Source organism: Mycteria americana, chromosome 7, assembly GCF_035582795.1.
Source record: "Mycteria americana isolate JAX WOST 10 ecotype Jacksonville Zoo and Gardens chromosome 7, USCA_MyAme_1.0, whole genome shotgun sequence".
Classification (NCBI taxonomy): domain Eukaryota; kingdom Metazoa; phylum Chordata; class Aves; order Ciconiiformes; family Ciconiidae; genus Mycteria; species Mycteria americana.
In genome coordinates, this window is record NC_134371.1 from 41,093,971 (window position 1) to 41,117,568 (window position 23,598).

A 23,598-nucleotide genomic window follows, 5' to 3' on the forward strand; every position below is an offset into this window, starting at 1 on the left:
AACATATTAACCCCTCCCCCCCCCCAATATGGTCACTCCTCTCTGCTCTGCACCGACTGTCCCTGGAGAGAAGCTGGAGAGCTGAGTCCTGGGTGTCCCTGCCGGCAGGGGATGGCAGAGCACAGGACCAGGATGCCATCCCCCTGCCGTGCCAGCAGCAGAGGTGAGTAAAGCAACCAGAATTTCCCTGTGTGTTTCCAAGGGCTTTTCAGCACCCTGGGCGTGTGTGTGCATGTGCATAATTACGGTAATTACCTCCCTGCTATCTCACTGTCCATCTCCACTAATACTTTATGTTCTGCACACCTGGTCCAGACCGTCGCAGGGGTATTTGGAGAGGGGAACACCACAGATCTGAGGCAGGTCACAGGAAAGCGAGATTTAATCCCAGGACACTGGGGTTTTGGAGCTGTTTCTACCCTAGGCTCATGCAGTAACACTTGCTGCCTCCCGTCCTCCACCTCCAGACAGTCTCTGGACCAGGTCCCCCATCAGGGATGGCTGAAACCACTACTGCTGTAAGCAGCTGCAGCAAAGGCATCTGGCCCCATTTCTATGCCAGTAGCTCATCTATGGCAAAACAAAACTTGTTATTCTAGACAGCTTCCCTGAACTGCCCTCCCAAAAGCACTAAGACCACTCCTGGGAAGCTACCACAGTGTCCCTCTAACTGTGAGTCACTTGGATGTCTGCTGGGAAACCCAGCAGCAGCAGCACGTAAAGAACAAAATATTTGCCTTTGTGGATTCCCTACTCTTTTTTTTCTGAGTGCTGGCAAACATCTTTGCAGGTGCAAAGTTTTGTGCATCTGGAGAAGAGTCCAGTGGGAGGGATGGCTGGGAGACGTAGCCTGCACAAACCCCAACAGTGTCAAAGATGTGCAAGGCTTGTTGCCCATTCACCTCACTAATTGCATCCCACTGGCCTGGGAGAACAAACTCTGAATTTTGATCTGAATCTGATTGCTCTCGGCCGCCGCTCACGGAGCTGTGCCAGAGCGTGGCTGGCACAGCCAGCCCCAGACCAGACACATGTGCCAAACCCAATGGGTTCAAACCCAGGACCTGGGCATTGGGCAGAAGCAGTGAGAAATCCTGGGGTAAGGAAGCCTGAGAAGGCTGACGTTTCCTTGTGGGTGCTGCAGACAGGTGGGAGCCCAGGCTGCTGCACTCCCAGCAGTGCCCCAGCACGGGGGCGGTGAGTCCTGTACCTCCACAAACCAAACATGTTTTTGTTCAAGTCCCTGGATCTGCCACAAAGCTCAGCAGACTTTTCCTATTGCTAACCTTCCTTGTTACCGACGTGCATCTTATTTCCACTTCTAGTTTCAGCTCCCAGCTACTGGCCCATCTTGTGCCTCTGCAGCTTTGAACACAGGCTCTGAGCAGATGTCTCTGTTGGATGGAGCTGCTTTATTTACCACCCTCTGTTCTGCAGACCTCAGATGGGTTTTTCTCCCCCTCCCCTGCAGCCTCCTTGGTTATTCAAACAGCTTAAAGACCTGATAGCAAATTTGGGATCATTTACCCCTGGATACCTTCTCATACCTGGATGGGTGCTATGTCATGCATTGATATTTCAGCTAATATTTCCACTTTCTTTGTGTTTAGGACCTTGTTATGCTGGTGTTTGTGGCCATTTCATGCTCTCCCAGTTTGCACAGGGAGCCTCCTGCCCACCACTGGTGTGGGTGGCTGCACGTGTGGCTGATGGCACGACAGCCTCTGTGAGCAGTGACGGCAAAACCAGCTCTCTTTTTTGGAAGGTGCCCTGAATGCAAGTCCTGCCGAAACCCTGCTGTCCATCGGCCGCCTTGGCTCGCTTTTGGAAGGTAGCCAAGAGGAAAGTGAAAACATCCCTCAGCTGGAGCTGCCTCCACACATGCGGGTCCTCCTTGCACGGCTGTGGGATGCATCTGGACCACTCCAGTCCCTCCCACCCACTCGATCCCCTTTAGGGATCATTAGCTGGACTGTCCAGCTCACCCTGCATGACAGCAGGAGAGTCCAGCCGCTCCTCCCACTGCAACTCTGGGTTGTGCAACCACTGTGGGAGTGGGGTGGCTGTGCCAAGGCGGGGGGAGCCGCCCGCCTTCCACTGCCTCTGCCAAAGCACCGCGTCTTGCCTATAAATCGGGAGCAGAAGGGACTCTCCCTGCGGCAGGTTGGAGCACGGGCGGCTGAGGCTGGGAGGTAAGTGTTCCCAGGGGCTGCAAAGCCTTTCCATCACTCCCTGCCCCATGCAGGCACCCCACAGCTTGAGACTTCTGAGGTTAGCTGCTATGAATACTTGCAGAGACAGTATGGAAAGTGTGGCAGCAACAGGGACAGGGTGGCCAAGGCAGTGTTTCCTGGATGTTATTTCTAGCTTCTCTGCAAAAGGGTAGGGAATTAAATAGCATATGTAGCTGGGAGATGTTTGTGATATAAGTTAACTCCAATCATGCAAAAACAATGGAAAATCCAAAACAGTTAACAATGAGCAGCTTATGCTAGCGGTTTCTTAATTTAAAAAGGAAAAAATCCAGTTGTAATTCCAAACTCGGAAAGCAAAGTATTCATTAGGTGTTGCCTTTCTATTGAAAGTTGAAGCTGTTCATGGGGAATTTGGTGTTTTGTAGAAAAAAAAAAAAGCAACTGTGTGCAACCCCATTTTTCTACTGAAAACTTTTTTCTGGTGAACACACCATCCCCTGTGTCTGGTGGAAGCTGCAAGTGCTTCTTGGGGCAGAGAAGCCAGTGCCACCCGGCCGTAGTGCCATCCCGGTACATCGGGTTAATAACTCAGCCGAGCAGGGTGCTCCTCACCAGCGCTGGGGTTAAACCAGGGGTTGCAACAGCCCCCCCAGGGCTCCTGTCTGGTGGTCCCCACTCTGGCAATGTCCAGCTCAAGCCACGGCACCTGGCCATCATCCCTGGTTTCATTGCCCACCACTATCAGGAAGGGTTTGGGTCCACCATCCCCACTGCAGCCCTAGGAGCCTTGTAGGGCTGGACGTTGACCCAGGGGCTGCTGCCTTTCGAGCCCTGGAGTCGAGCTGTTTGCAGCCCTGCAACAGTCTGTCTGTCCAGCCCAGACCTCCCCAGTGGGACGGCTTTGGGAGACAGACGCAAAAGCATCCCTAAAGCCAAGGCGTGCTACACCCCCAGCCCCTCCGCTGGCCTTGGTGGCCATGTCAAAGTCAGCAGCGTCTTCCCCTTCCCTAGGGACAGGGGACAGGACCCCAGTCAGTGATGCAGAGGCTGAATAGTCCCAGTGCACGTTTTGTTCTGTTTTCTAAGAAAGGCAGGGGCAGATCTCCAAAGATAAAATACAAATATTCACAAGACTGATAAGGAGGGATAGTTTAAACACAACTTGTAAATAAAAACTGGCAGTGATTTGTGGCTTAACTACATACTTTCAAAGTGAGTTTCCAGGTCAGCTGCAGGGTTTTGAAAGCAGCCTGGCGAGCACACTGTAAAAGTGGATGGATTTATTTAAAAAAAATTAGAGAAAATGAAGATTTAAGGTCATTTAATCTAACTTGTAAATTAAGAGCCCAGAATGCTGGTAAAGGGAATGAAGGTTTCGTGGTGGCATATAGAGAAATCCCCTATAGATGGTATGCCAGCAGCTGCTCCCTGAGAGGGTGGTGACCATCTGTGGGGTTTCTCCCAGGTTAAGCCCTCTTTGCAGCCCAGGTGCCTGGCGGAGACAGCAGGGATGAGAGTGGCAGTGGTGGGCGCGGGCGTCAGCGGGCTGGCGGCCACCAAGTGCTGCCTGGAAGAGGGGCTGGAGCCCACCTGCTTCGAGCAGAGCCAGGACATCGGGGGGCTCTGGCGCTACACGGTGAGCTGGCGGCACCCGTCCCCCTTCCCGTGGGAGCTGCAGCTTTGCAGTCTGGGGAGCCGGTCAAGCTGAGCCCCAGTGGGTGGGGAAAGGGCACCAGAGCTTGCTGGGTGCGGACCCATCCCAGCTACGCTCCCCCAGACCAGAGGAAGGGGAGCGGGGGGATGGTCCCCACTCTGGGGCACAGGGCTGATGCACCCCGGGGTGCCACGCCAGGAGCACGTCGAGGCTGGCCGGCCAAGCCTCTACCCATCAGTCATCAGCAACACCTCGAAGGAGATGTCAGCATTCTCCGACTTTCCCTACCCTGAGGACTTCCCAGTGTTCCTGCCCAACGCCCGGCTCCTGGACTACCTCCGGCGCTACGCTGAGCGCTTTGGCCTCCGGGAGTACATCAAGTTTGGGGTGAGTGATGGGTGCCCCAGCACTGCCCCACTCCCCATGCACGCCAGGTGCTGGTAGTGACTCTGCTTGGCTTCCACATTTCAGACCACTGTTGTCAGCATCCGGAAACACCCTGACTTTGCCACTACGGGCCAGTGGAATGTGGTTACGGAGGCAGATGGGAAGCAGACATCGCACGTCTTCGATGCTGTTATGGTTTGCAGCGGCAATTTCTCTGAGCCGTCCCTTCCCCTGCACTGTTTTCCTGGTATGGTACACGGCTGCCTGCGGTTACCTGCTTCCAGGGGCTGGGGGGAGAAGAAGGATTAGTGGTTCCTCGAGGAAAATGCTTCCTTCCTTTTCTTGCTTCTGCTTTTCAAACCTCCTGGCATGAACAGCGATACATCCTTGTGCTTCAGCAGCCTTGTTTTTGCAGGCGCTGGTCACTTCAGAGCAAACTTCCAAGGTAGGATGGTTTAGCCTTAGAGAAGCTATCTGCACGGTATGTGAGATGGGACAAGGTCCTCTCAGTGAAGCTCCATCATCTTTGACATGGCCGTATTCATCACTGCCATGATGAATCTCCCCAGTTGTCAGCATAGAGAGGGTTGCCTTGTCATCAGCATTATCAAGTGCTTCGGAAGCCGTTTGTAGGACAGGTGGTCTGCAGGCTTTTCTGAACCTCTGCATCCCCATCTTGTAGACGCTGAATCCCGAGACTGCACCAGCACAGCTCTTGCGCATAACTGTCTTCCAAGTCCCACCCAGCACATGTGTCCCCGCTCACTGCTGTGCAGGCATGTGTGAGACCCCATTTTGGAGAGGAAGCACCAAGTCCGTGTGCGTGGGATGGAGGGCTGGACCTCCCCAAGTCCCCAGTGGCCACCGATTGCACTTCCTTGCTCTTGCCATCTGGATTGTTTCTATGCCAGTTCTCCCAACAGAAACCACAAATGTTCAAGCAATTAAAAGCTTTGTTTCTTTTACCCCAAGGCATCAAGAGGTTTCAAGGCCAGTACTTTCACAGCCGGCAGTACAAGCATCCTGACGTGTTTCAGGGGAAGCGCGTCCTCGTGGTCGGCATGGGCAATTCAGGAGTGGACATCGCGGTGGAGGCCAGCCGTGTAGCTGCAAAGGTACCACCAACCAGCCACCCCAGAGGTGCCGGGAGGGTGATGCTGGGGGCAATAGCTCCATTTGCCATCACTGCAGGCAGAGTAACCTGGGTTTACCCTGCATGGTGTCCAAATAGTATTTCTGAACCTGTATTTCTTGGTCAAAAATCTACCCTGAAAGCAAGCTGGTTGTTCTCTTCTCTCCTGTTTCACTTCCATTGCCAGCTGCCAGGAGGTCTTAAAGATGTTGTTGCTGCTTTTTCATTGCATAGCTGTCTGCACCATGCCCCTCTGGGGTTACTTTATAAAGGCAAAGGAGCAAATTCATCACCCCAATCATTGATTCTCCGCTCTCTCCCAGGTGACTGTTTGCACCAGCCGAGGCGCCTGGGTGCTTAGCCGCGTGTTTGACTATGGCTACCCATGGGACATGGTTTTCAACACCCGCCTTATGAGCTTGATCAGAAACAACCTCCCCGGACCCCTTGCACGGGGGTTGATTAACTACAGGGTGAACCAGTGGTTCAAGCATGAAAACTATGGCCTTCAACCAGAGAAGAGGTACTTCTTGGTGGCTCCCATCCCATGCAGTATCACAGGGCTTGTGCTGTGGGCAGGGGGGACATCTCCAGCAACCAACATCAACCAATGCAGCAAACAGCACCCAGACTGATCTCCAGCAGGGAGCTTGTAGCCTAGCAGGAGAAGACAAGCTGTAGCCCCCTTAAGTGGTGCGAGGTAGAGCATGCTGGAAAAGCCCAGGGAGGACCACAGAAGTTTTCCTCATGAGGATCCCTGGGAAAAAAGGAGGGTGGAGGCTTAAAGCATGGATCAGCTCTGAAAAGAGATGGTTTGAAGAGCAATTGAGTGAATGGAGGAAGAAGGCAGATGTCCACGAGTCAGTCAGGCTGTGGGACAGGGTGACATTGCTGCAAGGGTGAAACATGTCAGTGTTTGGAGAGGGGGAGGTAGGGCTGTTTGCTCAGAGAAAATAACACCAGGAGGTGGTGGGGCTGGAGGGCCCAGGGGAAGGAGGAGCAGGGGCACCAGCAGGGCTTGTTTGTGGTCTCCAATGCCCAGAGCCCCTTGGCTCTCCACAGCTGCCTGGTCCGTGAGCCCGTGCTGAACGACGACCTTCCAAGCTACATCCTGACGGGGAGGATCACCATAAAGCCAGGCGTGAAGGAGTTCAAGGACAACTCAGTTGTCTTCCACGATTGCCCTGAGGAGGAGCCCATTGATATCGTCATCTTCTGCACGGGCTACAACGTCTCCTTCCCGTTCCTAGAAGAAGCAGTCGTCAAGGTGGAAAACAAGCATGCGTCCCTCTACAAATACGTGTTCCCGACCCACCTGCAGAGGCCCACCCTGGCCGTCCTTGGGCTGATCAAGCCATTAGGAGCCATCATGCCCGTGACAGAGATGCAAGCACGCTGGGTGACCCGTGTCTTCAAAGGTAGGATAGCTAATGTGAGCCCTCCCCTGTACCAAAATGCAGTTCAGACTGGACACGTCTTGCCCCTCCATGCACCAAGAGGGATTTCAGTCCTTGGGGACCCTGAAGCTCACTTCAAAGTGGACAAGGGACCATTTCTAGGGCTCAGACTTCCCAAGTTATTTCACTTCAGCTGAACTACAACAACATGAGTGCATGATTGGTCCAAGCTACATGCAAGTTCATGACATCTATGTTAAATCACTTTTTTTTGCCCGTTAAGCTGATGCTTTTAAGCTAATGCTTTGTACCCCACCTGCTGCAAGCTGAGAGCATGCACTCTGTTCCTTGCTGTGACTCAGCTGATGTGCAGTCCTGCACCTGAGCCTGCAAACCACGGTCTAAACTAGGTTGTTCAAGACAGTATTTTCTCTCTAAAATATTTTAGAAGTCAGAGCATAGAGATGGATTATGTAAACTTAGACGCACAGATAAAAGTTGTCTTTAAGATACTGTGGTGGATCCATCCTGGCAGAATTCACTCCTCTTTAAGGGACAGAGTGCTTTGTCCACGATGACTACCAGAGGAGAAGAGTCCCATTACCCCACAAGATGAATTATTTGCATTATTGGGGTGAGGAAAGAAACCTACTGGTATTTTTTGTTTGGGTTTTTGGGGTTTTTTTAATAAAAATAATAATAATAGCCTCCCACTGGGTTGGTGTGGAGGGCTGTATCAAGGCTCCTCCACAAAGCCAGGGGAACTCTGGGGTTTCTCTTTGGGATAGTGCTCCCTGGGGCTTGCATGGCCCATCTCACCCCACAACATTGCCTGTGCCCTGACAGCACAAATCTGTAAGAGCAGGAAAAAGTGTAGGTGAATTCATACCACCGTGGAGGGCTGGTCTCTGGCAAATTGCCACTGCCGAGCTAAATCCAGTGATGAGGTTTCCCTGCCCTCCTGGGCAAGGGTTTCCTATGCTTTGCATTGCTGAATGAGTTCCCAAAATCCCCCCGGGAGTTAAACTCTGCAGGATGCTCTCCTCTTTTCTAGGCTTGTGTCAGTTGCCTCCTCAGTCTGTCATGGAGAACGAAGTAAACGAGAAGAAGAAAAACCAAGTGCAAAGGTAAGCCAGTCCCTGGAGCCCTGAAGTTTTTTCAGTGGATTGAAAAGCCCCGGGATTTTGGGGAGCAGCAACACAGCTCACAGTCTGTGGCTGCTCCCTGCACGTGTAGCGGAGGCGGCGGGGGGATGCCCGGATTCAGCCACTGCCTCATTCGCTTGCACTGAGCCAACATAACCTTTGATTTGACGCTGATATTTTGCCTGTTGATGACGGGAAGAAATTAATTCAGGGTAGTCAAGACTAAAGCTTTCTTGGGAGTTGGGGAAGTGTGCTGGGGTCCCCAGAGACAGAGAGATGTAAAATAGCAGAGAAATTAATGGTAATAAATGCAAAGTAATTCAGCAGGGGGAAAAAAAAAGCCAGCCCAAGGTGTACGTACAAATTGTCTCACCTCTCAGCACGGGGATCTGAATCACTGTGAATAGGTGTCTCAGCACATAGTTCACAGGCAGGCAAAAGGTCAAATCAGAGGCTAAGAATTATTAGGAAATTAATGAGATAAAACCGGGAAACTAGGCGATACATTAATCCATGGTTCCTCTAGATGGCTGTAGTAGAAAAGGTATAGAGGGATGAAATACAGAATTGCACAGAACAATTGATGTATAATACAAGGTTAAACAGCTGAAGTTGGGACATGAAGTAGTGAATTCTGCAGGGAAGGTGAACTGAAAGCAATTATTCAATTCACCACACGTTTTTGCAATACTCAGTGGGAATGAATGTGAGGGAAACTAAAGGGTGCCACCTTTCTCATGCTGCACATGACTCCTCTGCACAGCGCAAAAGGAAACTAGTAAAAAAAAAACCAAAACAAACCACGCAAAACTGGTTTGACAAAGTCTTTTAGAAAAGATCCACAAAAGTGAAGAGAAGGGGTCCAGATCCAACTTGTGGGTGATGAAGTAAAGGACCAACTGATGCACGTGAGAAAGGTGTGTGCCAGACCCAGCATCACTTTATGCGTACTGTGTCATGGGCAGGATTCGGGCCCAGACAGACCCTGGTTCCCACTGCACGTACACCCAGTCTGTCCCTAAGAGGAACCCAGTTGCGTTCAGATGTAATAACAGCACGGATGCAGAGCTTCTGACCTCCAGTTCCTTTCAGCCCCATTGACACCAATCCTTCTCCCACCTCTTTTTCTTCTCCAATTCATTAAGGTTCGGTCTGTCCTTTGACGAAGTCCTCAAAACCGATTGCCTGGTCTACATGGACAAGCTCGCCTCCTTCATTGGCGCCAAGCCCAGCGTGCTGGGGCTGCTCTGCAGAGACCCCCGGCTGGCCCTCACTGTTTTCTTTGGCCCCTGCACCCCCTACCAGTACCGTCTGGGCGGCCCTGGGCACTGGGAGGGGGCACGCCAGGCCATCCTCACCCAGTGGGACCGGACCCTGAAGCCCACAAGAACACGAGTCCCCGCCAGCTCCTCCAGCCCCTTCCCTTCTCTCCTGACTGTGGTGGGGTTTCTCCTGCTGCTGGCTGCCCTGGTTTTTGGTTTTCAGTAGATTTTAGAGCTTGTTTAGGTTTTTTCTTGTCCTTGGGAAGGTTATCTCATGTCATATAGTTCCACAGAGTGCCACGGGACAGGGGGAAAGGGATTTCAGCAGATCGTAACAAATTTAAAACTTTAACCAGCAGCACAAACCTCTCTCTATTCCAGCTCACCCCTAAGCACAGCTTTGCAGACCTGATTAGCTGGGGATGGCAGCCTCCCCCCAGCATTTATCTCCCCTCTGCTGCTCTCCTGCCTGCGGCCATGAGCAGAGCACAGCTGTGTGTCATGGCCGTGCCTGGGCCACGCTGGCCAGGATGCAGCGAGGACAAGACTAGCAAAAATGGCTTTGGGTGTCACAGATGGAAAGGACCACAGGTGCCCAGCCCTGCCCCTGGGAACCTGAGAACTGGGGTCTTTAGTCCAGCAAGGGGTTATCTGGGCTGGGTATGCAGGTCATAGGTATGTCCCTTCTTCCAACCTTAAACCCTATGACCCAAAACTCCCAGTTTGGGTTGAATCGGTGCATCTTTCCAGCGAAAGGGCCCTGGCTGTGGTGGTTTGTCAACCCTGAGACTGGGGCTGGTACCCTGCGGGGCTGAGCACTCCCGGCTCCACTTGCCTGCGCTCCCCACCACCGGACAATCCTGGGGCTTCATTTTGTGTGCGGAGAGACTTTCAGTCAATAAAATTTCATCGGCTGTGCCAGGAGCGTGCTGCAGGCTGCCACCTTGCCATCTCCCTGTGTGCACGGGAAGAGCTGGGGGGGTCCTGTGCCTGGGCTGGGGCTGTGCCAGCAGGTGCCGCGGGCAACCCACAAGCCTGGGGCTGCAAGGGCTTTCATTGACCACCAAAAATTAGGCTGCACTGTGCCCCATGTCCCAGATCCATGCTATCTGCTGGCATGCAGGCAAAGGGAGCATGTTTTGCTGATTTCCTGGGGATGCCAAGTGAGCGCCTGCCCAGTGCAGGCAGCACAAGGAGGGATGGATCAGGACAACCCCAAGCTGCTGCCAGGGCTGGAGCAGCAGCAAGCTGCAGCGTGGGAGTCCTTGCAAGCACAGCCCTTCGGATGACAGTCCAGATTTCCACCTGGCACCGCCGCGGGGAGGTTGAGAACTTTCTACCAGTGCATTTAAGCACAGCAGAGGCGGGGGAACACCGGTGTAAAGGTCAGTGGTGCGAGAGCTGTGGCGAGCTGCCCGGACTTCAGCCTTTCCTTTAAATCTGTGGCTAGAGAAACTTGAAGCAAAGTTCAGCCGAAGCCTGAGCAGCGAAGGCACAGCGCTGCCCCACAAGGTTTGCTCCTCGCTTCTCTCTTGCAGGCTTTAAAAGTGGGCAGCTAGCTCTGCGGGGTTTTGGCGTTCGCCGCTGGCTTCACCTCGCTGCTGGCGGGGGGAGAGGGGGTGTTGCAGGGACCCTCTGGAGCAAAGCTGTCTGCAGGTAGCACTAGAAAAGATGGGTGACTAGCACCCCAGGCATGTCGCTACCCTTTCCCAAAGCCAAGGAAGGCTCTGGGAACAGGGACGGGCAAGTTTTGGTATGTCCTGCCCTGTTCTTGCAGATCAAGGAGCGGCTTGGGCTGGGCTTTTGGATGCAGAGGGGGTTTTTTGCGCCTCCCTCATTTTTCCCTGGCTTTCTGCAGTTTCCTCCAGTTCCTGTTTATGTTAATTTAATTTTTGACACAAAATGGGTAGGAAAAAAGTTATAAATGATTCTTTCTTCAGACTCTGCAGTAGGAGTGTTTGTTATCTAATCAAAGTTCATGTGGGTTCGTTTTTTTCCTAGTTTCTTTGCTTTCCAGTCAAGCTTGGTGCAGCTCAGTTTACACACCCCAAGCTTTGAGTTCCTCCCATTTATACCCTGCGTTTCCTGGGTTTCTCACCTTTTGTATATTCTGTAATCCCAGCTGCACTTTCACGATGCTGTCTAATTTCTGAATCACTGTGCTGTGCTCCTGCTCAGTCAGGCATCACTTTTTAAAAAAAACAAAACCAACCTTTGTGTTTCCAAGAAAATGCCCTTTAATGGGAAATTAAAAAGGAAAGCGTGAAAACAAGCCGGCTTAGCTGACATTGTTTCTTGAAGAGGTTTCAGGAGGATCACTTTGTGCAAGCAGAAGCAGATAGCTGCAAACCCCGTCCCTTTCTTTGTATGCCCTGGTTTGGGCCAGGAAAGAGAATAAATAGAAGCAGCAACGCAGTGAGGTTTAAAAGTGCCTCCTTTCCTCCCGCCTGCAGGAGGGGAATTGCTGGGCCCTCAGTGTGGGCTTAGCACAGCGGGAAGGGTAATGAGTAGTGTCCGTCCGTAATGCTCGAGTCAGGAGCTGGTGACGGCTTTCTCCAAGGACAGTTTTCCTCCACGGATATCTGCAGCCAGAGAAGACTAGGGGTGTTTTTCTGGGGATGGGAAGAAGGGACTGCTGTTTCTGCTAATCCCCGGGCTATTTTATTTCCAGTTGCTCGCACGTTGGCCCGTTGCCTGCTGCAGGACAGCATGGTGCGGCGCGTGGCCGTTATTGGGGCCGGGGTCGGCGGGTTGGCCTCTGTCAAGTGCTGCCTGGATGAGGGGCTGGAGCCCACCTGCTTCGAGAGGAGCGAGGACATCGGGGGGCTCTGGCGCTACACGGTCAGTGGGCTCTGCCTGCGTGGGGAGGATTGCCCCTGGGTTTGTCCCTTCCCTCGGATGCCCTTTGCCTGCAGCAAAGAGGAAAGGGTGGCCATGCCCTTGGGGACTGTCCCTGTCCCAAGCTCGGGACTCCCCCTGACTCCAAGGTGGAGAAGGAGATGGAGGGAGCAGAAGCCATGGTCACCAGGTGCTAGTCCTGGTTTATTCCTTGTACCCAAATATAAAGAGGAAAAATACTCAAATACTTTGGTAGGAGAAAGTCCTTCCCCGCACACCTGCAAACAGCACTGCTGGCTTCACACAGGACTCCATGGATGGTGGGAGGGTCAGTGTGTACCGCTCGGTCATCACCAACACCTCCAAAGAGATGTCCTGCTTCAGCGACTTCCCCTGCCCGGAGGATTTTCCCTGTTTCCTACCCCACAGCCGCCTCCTGGAGTACTTTCGGATGTACGCCCAGCACTTCGACCTCCTGCGGCACATACGGTTCAAGGTGAGCGGGGAACACAAATGCCATGGGGAGAAGAGCCATCAGGGGCTGCAGATACCGGGGCATTGCCCAGGTGGGACGGCACAATGCTGGGTGCAATCCCACAAGGACCACACGCCTTTTGCATCCTGAACGCAGCATTTTTGGATCCATATTTTAAATTAGACTGCTCGCACATGGGCTGCCTGGTGCATCCCATGAGGGAGGCAATGCCATCACCAGGGGAAAGGTGCAGGGTGGGATTTAACAGCTTTAGCGGTGACATGCAGCTCCCCAGGGACCCAGCCTGCCCCTGGCAGCCCCAGCACTTTGCAGGCAGGTCCTCTCCGAAACACAGTGCAGTCCCTGACTGCTGTTTTGTTGGACTTTGGTGCAAGACGACAGCTCTCAGTGTCAGGAAGCGCCCAGATTTTGCCACCTCGGGCCAGTGGGAGGTGGTCACCGAGACCGATGGCGTCCAGGAGTCGCACGTCTTCGATGCCGTCATGGTTTGCACTGGCCATTACCAGGAGCCCTACTTACCATTGGCTTCTTTCCCAGGTAAGCCCTGCCTCGGCAGCAGGGTGCCCCCACAGGGTTTCACCCAGCACCCATGGGTCCCTTGGCTGCATTTTTCTCTGTGAGCCTGCCTGCTCCATGAAGCCCCCATGCTGGGGCAGGCAGGACCCTCACCCCATGGGAATGGTGGGGGATGTTCCCGTGAATGGGAAAAACACCTTGTAAACATGCAGCCAGGTTCTTGCATGAGAATTTGCAAAGCAGGACCGAGCTGAGGAGGTGCAGGAGGGTGGCATCACCCAGGGAGCCAAGACCTCCACAGGCTTCTCAGCTGCAAGCAGAGGTGGGAGGTGGAGGGTTGGGGGCTGCAGAGGGTCCAGGCACGAGGCTGGGGCAAGCAAATGTATCTGGCAGTAGGAGATGCTCCCTGCTCTCTGCCTAGGTATCGACACTCGCTTCAAAGGCCAGTACCTCCACAGCCGGGAATACAAAGACGAGGAGGCTTTCCGGGGAAAGCGGGTCCTCGTGGTCGGCATTGGCAATACTGGTGGCGACCTCTCCGTGGAGCTGAGCCGCGTGGCTGCGAAGGTACAGCTCCGTGGTGGTGCCAAGCCCGGCCAGGGACCACGAGAGCCAGTGGCTCGGGGTATGCACAGGAAGCTTTGCCCACCAGGTTTCTCAATAAATAGCACTTCAAATTGAGGGCAATTGAAGCAGCTCTGCAATTCCTGGAGACTTTGGGCCACCTGAAGAGTGGCCATTCAACAGCTGTGGGAACTTTGTAGAAGCCACCATGAGCTGTTCAGTTCATCCAGACACCGTCTCCTTCCATCAGGATAATCCTCTCAGCTCCCAAGTGCAGGAGATGGGATTTGCCATTCAGGGCAAAACCGGCAACAAGATGTCTGGGCAGGAGGCTGAGACCTGCCTTCTCCCACAGGTGTTCCTCAGCAGCAGGGGCAGCACGTGGGTGCTCAGCCGGGTCTCGGACCATGGCTTCCCCTTCGACATGGTCAACACCACCCGCTTCAACCACTTTCTCGACTGGCTTCTCCCATCAGCCCTCACGAAGAGGATCAGGTTTCGGAAGTTCAATTCGTGGTTTAACCACACAAACTATGGCTTGGCTTCCACCAAAAGGTGTTTTTTCTGACTACTTTGTTGGTTAGTCAGGGGGTTTTAATGGCGTGAAATGTTCAGTTTTTAATTTCAGGGGATATTTGTGGAATAGCAAACCATTGGAGAGGAACTCTGGCCACAAAAGATGTTTTGGGTCCCTCCCAGATGCTAACATTGCTGTCTTCTTTTCCACCTGCAAGCTCCAACTTTAAGGTAATTATCAACGAAGAGCTGCCATTTTGCCTCCTCTCTGGGACTGTTGTGTTGAAGCCAAACGTGAAGGAGTTCACCGAAAGCTCTGCTGTTTTTGAAGATGGAACAACTGAAGAAAACATCGACGTGGTGCTCTTTGCCACGGGCTACATCTTCTCGTTTCCCTTCCTTGAAGAGTCGGTTCGCAGCCTCTTTGATGATAACCGTTCCCTCTACAAACGCATCTTTCCTCCCCAGCTGGAGAAGCCGACGCTGGCCATCATCGGCTTAGTCCAGCTGACTGGCTCTGTGATGGTGGGAGCAGAAATGCAGGCTCGCTGGGTGACAGGGATCTTTGCAGGTGGGAGATGGGGTGCAGGGATGAGGGGATCTGCTGGGGTGGGACGTTTGGGGCAGCCTGACCTGCTGTCCACAGAGCCTAGGGCATATTTTGGTTCCTGCCGCGGTGTCCGTGGTGGCCACAGGCATTAGTAGCACCATAGCCTCTGCCCTCCAACTGTATTCCCATATCCCTGCCGCTCCATGCACGCTGCCGTAACCAGCAAGCATGAATGCTCTCGGTAAAGGGGCTGGGAGCATGGGAAGGGGGTGAACTTTTCAGCTTAAGGTGCTGCTGGAGGTGTCTGGTTTCTCTGTTCTTCTCAGGCTGGAACAAGCTCCCTCCTGCCAGCAGGATGATGGCTGATGTTTTGAAGAAGAAGCCACCAGTCAAAAGGTGTGTGACACTCCCACACTGGGGGTGAAATGGGTGCCATGTGCCTGGCCAGGATAACCTCAGGGAAAGGAGGCCCCTACAGCAGTCGTGTGAGGGATCCTCCCAGGACACCCAACTCTTTTTGGATGCATTTATTCCCTCACCACCCATAGCGAGGTAGGGAAATGTTGTTGTGGCTCCTCCATGGATGATGGACCAAGATACCAAGGGCAGGGTACTCTAGAGCAGCTTACAGCAAGATCCAGGACCTGCAGGTCCCCTCCACCAGGCCTCCAAGCCATGCCCTCATTCCCAGCATGTCAAGATGGAGGTTTGGTTTCCTCCAGGCTAAGGGTGCCATCTCGTGGCTTCTCCCTCCCAAATCCAGGCAGTGCGGAGCACTAGGGTCAGGGCCAAGCCCCATCCAGTGATGTGGGTGGGGGGCAGTTTGGTGGCAGTTTTTGACAGGTCAAGATGAGTATTAGACAAGGCTGGAACTCGTCTGTTGCGTATGTGGGAGCTAACGTCCTGCCTTGTTGGCACTGGGATTTTACAGTCGAGATGTGTCCTCAAGGCTGTGGGATGGGTGATGGTAGACTTGCTTCCTTGCAGCAGCTCTTGGGAGCAAGGAGTGGACCTTGGGCCAGGCAGGGTGCAGGCTGGGTTAGGTCTGCCAGCGAGGCAGAGCTGGCTCATAGACACTGATGAAAATCTGGGACAAAACAGAGCCACGGGGTTTGTCACAAGGAGCCCCAGCGATTGCAGGCACGATGCTGTTACACAGAAATATGGGAGTCTGAGGTGAAATGGAGCTAAACTCAAGGCTGACCCAAATTTGCTGAAGCAGATTGAGTGCATGTCCTTCCTCTTGCGTGGGAGATGAGGCCTCAAGCAGAAAAATCCTGGAGGTCCCTCCCAGCATGGGAAGCTTTCTGCATCTCCCAGTTTTTCCCAGTCCCCTTGGCAGTCTTCTCTGTGAATGTCTACTCCTCTAGCTCTCAAAAATCAGCCGAATCCACACCTGTGAACCTCGGGGAAGGATGTAGTGTGGGTATTTGTGGCATTACAACAATGGCAGTAGCATGCTAGAACCGTTTTTCAGGCCACAACGAGGTTGCAGAGACAAAACGAGCTTCTGCCTATTCCCTGCCCCAGGTAACTGCTGGGGACCAACCCCACAGAGGCTTTTCCGGTGCCTTTAGGTTTATTTGTGGCTGAGGGAGCTCAGCCCGTGACCGGGGCTCCGCCAATGTCTCAGCCCAGAGCTTTTGCTTTCCATGGAGCTGGGAATCGAGATGCGATTATGCTATTTGATTTTGTCTCTTTTAATGTCCCATTGAAGGAATCCATCCGAGAGGGAGAACTTGAAGATGAGTTTTATCAGCTACACCGATGAAATTGCTTCGTGCGCTGGTGTAAAGCCCAGCGTGCTGAGGCTGCTCCTGACGGACCCCCGGCTGGCCCTGGCTGTCTTCTTTGGCCCCTGCACACCCTATCAGTACCGACTGGTGGGACGGGGGAAGTGGAGCGGGGCCAGAGACGCCATTCTGACTCAGTGGCAGCGGACGCTGAAGCCCTTGAGAATTCGAGTGGTGGATGACTCCTCCGACAGCTCCTCCGGCTGGCGCTGGATGTGCCTCCTGGCCCTGCCAGTGGCTCTCACAGCAGGTTTCCTCCTTTCTAAATACCCCCGGCTGGGCTGGAGCCCCTGGGCAGGTCCCCAGCTGTAGAAGAAACCTGGTGAGACCTGGTCCCGGGCGAGCTGGGGACGGTGTGAAGCTGTGCCACTGCCGGGTGCTGTCAGCGGGGCTGGAGCTGGCCCAGGGCCGGCAGGAGCCTGGACCTCAGCACTGTCTGGTGTCTGGCCTCCTCCTGCCCATGTCTCACACCCACCAAGGGCCGTACAGAGCGTTTACCCCAAACCTGCCGCAATCCGTGCCCGCGTTGCACCAGCAGCAGGCTGGATCTCCAGAGGCCTTTTGGGAAGAGCCATTTTGGGATGGGCTGGTGTGCATGGGGCCAGCCTTCCTCCCCCCTGCTCGCTCAGGGCTTCCTCCATAAACTTTCAGCTAAGACCCACAACGTCTTGTGGTTTTCTGAAACACTAACTGCAGACATCTTTCTATTTGTCTGGTAACTTTTGGGACATGAAGTAGGGAGCCACAAATAAACCTCATGGATTTGGTCTTCTCTGATGGTTTCATTAATCGTTTATTATCAGGAGGAGGGGTCAAGTGGACCCAGTACCCCAAGTCGCGGCAGAGGGGAGAGCCCCGTGCTAAGAAATACTATATACAGTGACAAATCCAGGTGGGCGAGCGTCCCCGCCATTGCCCGAGCAGCCTCAGGCTTGCAGGGAACCCTGAAGCGCGCGGGGAGAAGGCAGAGCCTCCCCACGCACCCGCGGGTGCCTTCATCTGGGGATTTTGCTGCAAACCCCGTGGACGGGCGCTGCGCGCTTGCACTCGGGCTGCAGCCACTTCCCTCCGGGAGAGCGTGTCCCCCGGCCGTCCCCCCGCGACGGAGCTCCCGCTCGGCGGCAGCAGGCGCAGGGCGCTGCCGGTCCCCTCCCACGGGGCTGGGGCTGGGGCTGGGGCTGGGGACGGGGGGGACCGGGGGGGCGGGGGGAGGGGGACGACGGGCGGCCCCGCCCGCCACCCCGCGCCGCCAGGGGGCGCGCCGGGCGCCGCGCGCCCGCCCGACTGCGGCACGGCGTGGCCATGTGAGCGGCGTCGCGGGGGCGGAGCCGGCGAGCGGGTGCGCGCGCGCGCGCGGCGCGGTGAGGTCAGACGTCGTTGGCGCCGGCTTGGCCGCCCGCCATCTTGGCCCTGTGTGGAAGCGGCTGAGGCGCGGCGTCGCGGCGCCGGGAGCGGCAGCGGCCTCGCCGAGTCCGGGAGCCCCCGGGGAGGCCGGAGCGCCGGCCCGCCGCGCTGCGCGCCAGGTAAGCGGCGGCGCCTCCGCCTTCCGCAGCGCCCCGTGGGCCTGCGGTGCGGACCGGCGCCGGGAGGAGCGGGCGAGCGGCCTGCGCCGCATGGCCCCGGGCGGGGGCGGCTTCCGCCCGGCCTGGCGGCGGCGGGCCCGTGGCCGGCGGGGAGGGGGGTGCTCCCGGGGGCCGCCACCCCGCTGCCCGCCGCGGCCGGGCGTAGGGAGGCGGCGCGGCGCTGGGCCCGCGTCGGGCGGGCGGGCGGGCAGGCCGGGCTGCCCCGCGCCGCTGGGCCGCGCCGCACCGCATCGCCGCCTGGGGCCGGCCGCACCCCGTGCCGGGTACAGAGCCGGGCCTCGTCCGGGGGCGGCGGAAGGGGGCTGCTGTGGTGGGGGCGGTTGGGGGCTGCTTTTGCGGGTGTGCTGCTTTTTTCTCCCGCCCGCTCTCCCTCCTGTTCCCCGTTCCTTCCCCCCCCCCCCCCTTCTTTTTTAACGGCTCCACGTTTCGCTGCCTCGAGGCAGATTACTCGAGAAACGTGCCGTCCCCTTCGTGCGTTTGCGCTCACTTTGTGGCTGTGATTCTTCCTCTAGAAACGCGGGGGGAGGGGACCCTTTTCTTACGGGATGCTGGAGGCACATGCAGGGCACGGCGCTTTGGTTTTTTAACTCTGAAATACTCATCCACAGTTCTCGAGATGTACAGTAAAACGCTGTTTCTGGGTTATTTGATGTAGGACTGAGTGAAGCAGCGTTGAGAAGGGTATTGTTTCTGTTCCTAGGGACAAGATTTGTAGGGCTGGGGTGAGCAGAGTCAGGGGTGTTCTAATTGATAGCGCTTAAAGGACGGTGTGAGTGTGGTTAGATGACACGGCTAAAATTCATGCAGCCAGTCTGCAGTGGGCATAATGGGAGCCATCACCTAGGGATGCAGGAGTTGAAAAATCTTGAGGCTAAAGATAGTCCAGATAGTTTCCAGTTCAGGCCCTCTTTATGGGGAAGGGGAGCATGTATGAGAGCATGATGCTGGGCATTGAATGGAACATCTTTCTATTTCTTTCCTTTTTGTGTCTCACACATGTCTTTTGTAAGCTTGTTCCTTTGTGAAAGGTCTTGAACTCTGTATCATTGAGGAAGGACCATTTTTCCTTGCTTCTCTTTGATTACTGGGGTCAGATGGGTATGTTAGTAGAAATGAGCATTATTTCTAAGGAACAGGAGTCTAATTTTTAATAGCTTTGTTTTTTTTGTACTGAGGCATCAGGCCTACCCGTTGTCTAGTCTTAAGAGCTCTGCTCAGACAAGAAACTGCTTTTGAAGGGGGGAGGAAACAGGACATGATCTCATTTGTCCATCAGTGAGAAACAAAAGGATTACCGTTTAATACTGACTGCCAGGAGCTGAAAGGCTGTCAATTTTCTTTGAATTACATAGTCTAGAGAATTTTTCTTCAAAGTTAATTTTGGGGTGGTTTAGTGCAGCTCTGCTACAGTCTCCTTGGGACTAAGGAATCTCAAAGTTTTGGGAGTTATTTGAATTTGGTGAATGTTCAATGAAAAGGCAGTTTGCCCCTCAGAATATTGTGCTCAATGAGTGAGGAGTATGACCGCTGTGGTGGAGGTGTGTGCTTAAGAGGTGGCTGTTTAAACCAAAATGAGAACTGGTATAGGCCAATGCTTGTGTGTGGAGACTAGGATTATGGCCTCTGTGTGTGTGTCTGTCACCTAGAACTCTGCCTTAGTGTATATGTGTTTATTGCATAAAGTGTATTGCTTTGGTAAATAATGGCTTGTAAAATATGTATAAATCAATACACAGTCTTTTCTGTGAATTTTGCTAATAGAAATATTCTGTCTCTTTGCATTTTAGTAGCAATTTATAATTTCTTTACTCTCATTTAGACTTTATAGCAGGAACCCTAGCTTTTTGTAGAGCAACCTGTAAAAGTAGTTACATCAGTTTACAGCTTTAACTTGGTTGCTGGAGTCCTTGTTCAATGGTACGGATTTATGGTATGCATCTTCTGTAGGTCCTGTTTCCCCACATCCTCAATTCTACTAGGGAAAGTTAAATGGGCCACAAAGGGCAAGGAAAAGATGATACAGTTCAGAAGAGAGCTCTCATTTAGGTTTTATCCTGTCTGAATGAATGCTGTATGTCAATAAAGAGAAGGAATGTAAGTCAAAGCAGTGGGTATGTTGTATGGGGTTGACTTCAGCCAGGTGTCCTAGGTTACTGAAAGTGCAAGCCCTTTATTCCAGAATATTTTCCAGGCTAACAAATGGGAGTGATATGAAAGTGGAGAGAGGGTGGAAAATGTAGTCTAAATACCATGTAAGGGTGGTGTGGATAAGAGGCTTAGATGTGGAGACAGAAAGAAAAAGGTAGCTCTTGCAGAAGGATTAAACCCTTTCATAGTGTGCTCTTGCAGAGGAATAAACCCTTGCATAGTGTATTGGAGATGTGAGCGAAGAAAAAATATTCCTCTTTGATCCTTCTGTTGAAGGAAGAGTGGGACATCTTCAGAGACTGTATACAGTAATGGAGGGTTTGGGGGGGGGGAACCTCCGCCCTGAAAATGCACCACCTTTCCACTAGTTGGGGATGGATGTTGGGCTTGTAATGACGGGACTGCCAGTGGTGTTTTACTGGTAGAACCAGTTGTTCATCTTCTGTAGCAAATTTTTTCTTTGCTCAGCTTCATGCCCTCATTTTTTGCGGGGTCTGGGTTTCACAAACCCCCCTGGAAATTTCTCATAGGTGAAAGTAGGTGTAAAAATAAAAGCTGAGGTTTGTGTGAGGAGGTGGGAGGAAATAATACTGTGTGTGTGTTGATGAAACGAAAACGGAGTGGACAGAAATCTTAAAAAATGCATAAAGAGCAGAGGAAGATGAAGTCCTAATAAAAATCAGATGAAGACAGCTTTTATGTCTGTGAAGAACAGGCTAACAGAAATAGCCTGTTTTTATTACAAATACCTCAGCCATTACATAACATTCTAACTAAATGCTAACGAACTAGTCTGTTACAGATTGCAAACACGTATTAAAGGGAGAAGCTGTGTATCGTTCACATTGTTCATGTTTTTATATATCTGACACCGTCTTGATTAACGGTAAAATTGTAGTGCAGAATCAACATTATATATCTTCAATCCGAAGTATGATGGTGATAAATTTTAACTGATATGTATTTGAAAATAATGTGGGCTACACTTTCAGGGGCTTACAACATCAGAGACAGGAATTACTGCACTTTATACTCAGGTACATCAAATGCACAAGTAGTGCCTGAAGAATTGTGGCATCACCTGGTGCTGGGTGACTGAGAGAAGAGGGGTCTATTAAATATCTCTTTAAATCAATGTACAGCTGATTCCTAAGTGAAATGGCAGCTTTACTCAGTTTTTAGTTAGTTGGGATATAAGATGTAGCTTATCATGCTTGGAGGTACCAAATGGTTTTACATAGTAAAACCAGCAATGGCTAGGTTGCCCATTTTTTGCTGCACTGCTTGCTTAAGCTAGCAAATCAAACTTTCTCTGCTTAGAAAAGCAAACCTTTTCATGTAAACAGCTACAGCTTGTTTTAAAATTTATATTTTGTAAATGTGTAATGTTAATATTCCTAGATTTTAGTGTTTGTGAATTTTAACTTAGACTTTAAAATTATGACTTGTAGACTTAAATTGTATTTGTAGGAGTAATAGTTTACGTTATTCTTGGCAAAAGAAACGTTATTTAACTGATTTGAATCTGCAACTAAGGTGGAAGTGCAGGAACATGTTCATTTTGTTTGAGAAGCCAATGCTTTTCTCCCAATTTAAGACTTCGTATACTTAATATATGGACTTAATATATTTCTTCTATTTCAAAGTAACCATGTATTCCACTGAAGGATCTCACTGTCTTTTAGATCAATGGATTGATGCTTTTATTTTGCAAAAAATAAATTATTGTATTTATAGGGTTTGTTTTATAATAGTGTTTAGGACAGTCTGTGCTTCCTGTACAAGTGTGCTTAGGTGCACAAAAGTGTTCTAGTGAGGAGGAACAATAACATTTTCTCTTGCCAATGTGTATAAATAGTCTGTAGGAAAGGATGCATTCTAGTAAGAAAAACGTGCCTTTGGCTTGTGTTATAGCTACTTGGTTAATTGCTGGAGTCAATTGGTTAGGAGATGTTTTTCATGCCACAGATCAAGCTATCAGCATGCACAGAGCTTTGTAGTATGCACTTAGCTTTGGATAAAGAAGTGTTTCTTGATAAGTATTTTGATAATATATTGAGTCTTCTTAATTATTTACCTACTGTATCTTGAAAGCAGAGTATCAAGGGACACATGGCATTTTTGTTTTTCTAAGCAGAATAAACAGAACCAAGAGCAACTGAAGATGTTAAACTTCATCTGTAGCCATTTGGCAGATGCAAGTTAACTTCCATGGAAAATGGGTTCTGTAATGCTGAAAGGCAGATACATAAAGCTGGGTATGCTGATAAGGCTTTTTTAATTTAGCTTCTCATCTTTTTTTTTCTTTAACAGAACATGAATTAATCCAGTCTAAAGTAGAGAGCTGAAGTTGACCCTTACTGTAATTAACCAGTGTTGTCCAGAACTGTTGTCTGTGTGGTTTTTGCAGCTGCATCTCTTACATGCTGAGCGTTCTTTCAGTGAAGGAGGAGATGGTCTCTGCTCTGGGAAACTAGCGAATCGTAGGGAAAAACAGAGATCCAGAGGATAACAGGCAGCAGGTAGAAGAGACTCTGAGCAGCCATCAGCTCTCTCCAAGCCGGACCAGATCAAAGAGCAAATTCTGCCACCTTTGTATGCGCAGGAGTAAAGTTTTTTTTATTGATGCTGTCAATGGTGTATTATAAGCTGGCACGTTTGGCAACCCTGGCTCTTGCTATCGCAGTGGTTGTATCTTTGATAGCCTTAAAAGCAAATATGCTGTAACATCTCTTAACACAGAGGAGAAATTATGATTATTTTTGATGTACATGAATCAGGTTAGGAATATGGTAGGAGTTACAGGCAACACAGAATTTGGGTATTGAGCAAGGTGGGAAGTTTTGAAGGTGGTGACAAGTAGCTTTAAGTTATTACATAACTGATTAGAGTAACTATTTGAAGTATTTTTATCATTCTAAGGTGGTACAGAACTCTGTATAAAATTGTTTATTCTGTAGATTCCTCCTGTTGATGACTGTGCTTCCATCTTTGGGTTGGACCCTTCTATAACAAAAGTATCTTGAGAAGGTGGACAGAAAAAAGTTGGAAAAAATAGCTAGAGAAGAGGGAATTCATTTTGGCACATCTGTTCTAAAGAGGAATGAAAATCCTTAAGGATGTAGCCCTAGAGTGCTTCTTGTGCACTTCCAAAGTGTTCTGAAAGAGCTCATGAACAGAAGAGCTTGCCTGAACATTATTTCAAAGCAACATCTAACTGATTTCTGAAGTCAAAAACCTTAGATGTAATTATTTGTTACTTAAGGACTGATCTATGAATAGGGGCTTTGGAAAAACTAGCTTTGTATAAAAACTTTTACTTACTCGCAGCTGAGGTCGGGGATACTTTAAAGGTGCAGAAAGGTATGATGTGGAGAGAAATCTGCTGCTCAAAGTGAGTTGTGGTTCCTTGGGAAGAACGC

The 23,598-nt window shown here is 51.7% G+C and overlaps 3 protein-coding genes across 18 annotated transcripts in view; all 3 read left to right on the top strand.

Annotated features, from left to right (window-relative positions):
• The first annotated feature begins 4,095 nt into the window (after nt 1-4,095).
• Nucleotides 4,096-9,472, top strand: LOC142413172 (flavin-containing monooxygenase 1-like). Its single transcript, XM_075509218.1, has 7 exons — nt 4,096-4,236; nt 4,321-4,483; nt 5,209-5,351; nt 5,692-5,891; nt 6,431-6,786; nt 7,820-7,892; nt 9,056-9,472. Exons 1-7 carry the CDS (start codon nt 4,111-4,113, stop codon nt 9,396-9,398), a joined length of 1,404 nt encoding a protein of 467 aa, XP_075365333.1. The 5' UTR covers nt 4,096-4,110; the 3' UTR covers nt 9,399-9,472.
• Nucleotides 9,473-11,881: 2,409 nt separating this feature from the next.
• Nucleotides 11,882-16,757, top strand: LOC142413170 (dimethylaniline monooxygenase [N-oxide-forming] 4-like). The gene is made up of 8 exons (XM_075509217.1): nt 11,882-12,013; nt 12,318-12,506; nt 12,881-13,043; nt 13,444-13,589; nt 13,942-14,141; nt 14,321-14,673; nt 14,979-15,048; nt 16,370-16,757. Exons 1-8 carry the CDS (start codon nt 11,882-11,884, stop codon nt 16,755-16,757), a joined length of 1,641 nt encoding a protein of 546 aa, XP_075365332.1.
• A 1,052-nt stretch (nt 16,758-17,809) lies between these two features.
• PRRC2C (proline rich coiled-coil 2C) overlaps nt 17,810-23,598 on the top strand; it is a 76,406-nt gene continuing 70,617 nt past the window's right edge. For 15 of the 16 annotated variants that reach the window (XM_075508025.1, XM_075508032.1, XM_075508030.1 and 12 more), the window contains exon 1: nt 17,810-17,968. The gene's annotated coding sequence lies outside the window, so the exon portion shown is untranslated. The remainder of the gene's footprint in view (nt 17,969-23,598) is intronic. The other variant, XM_075508027.1, reaches the window with a different exon arrangement.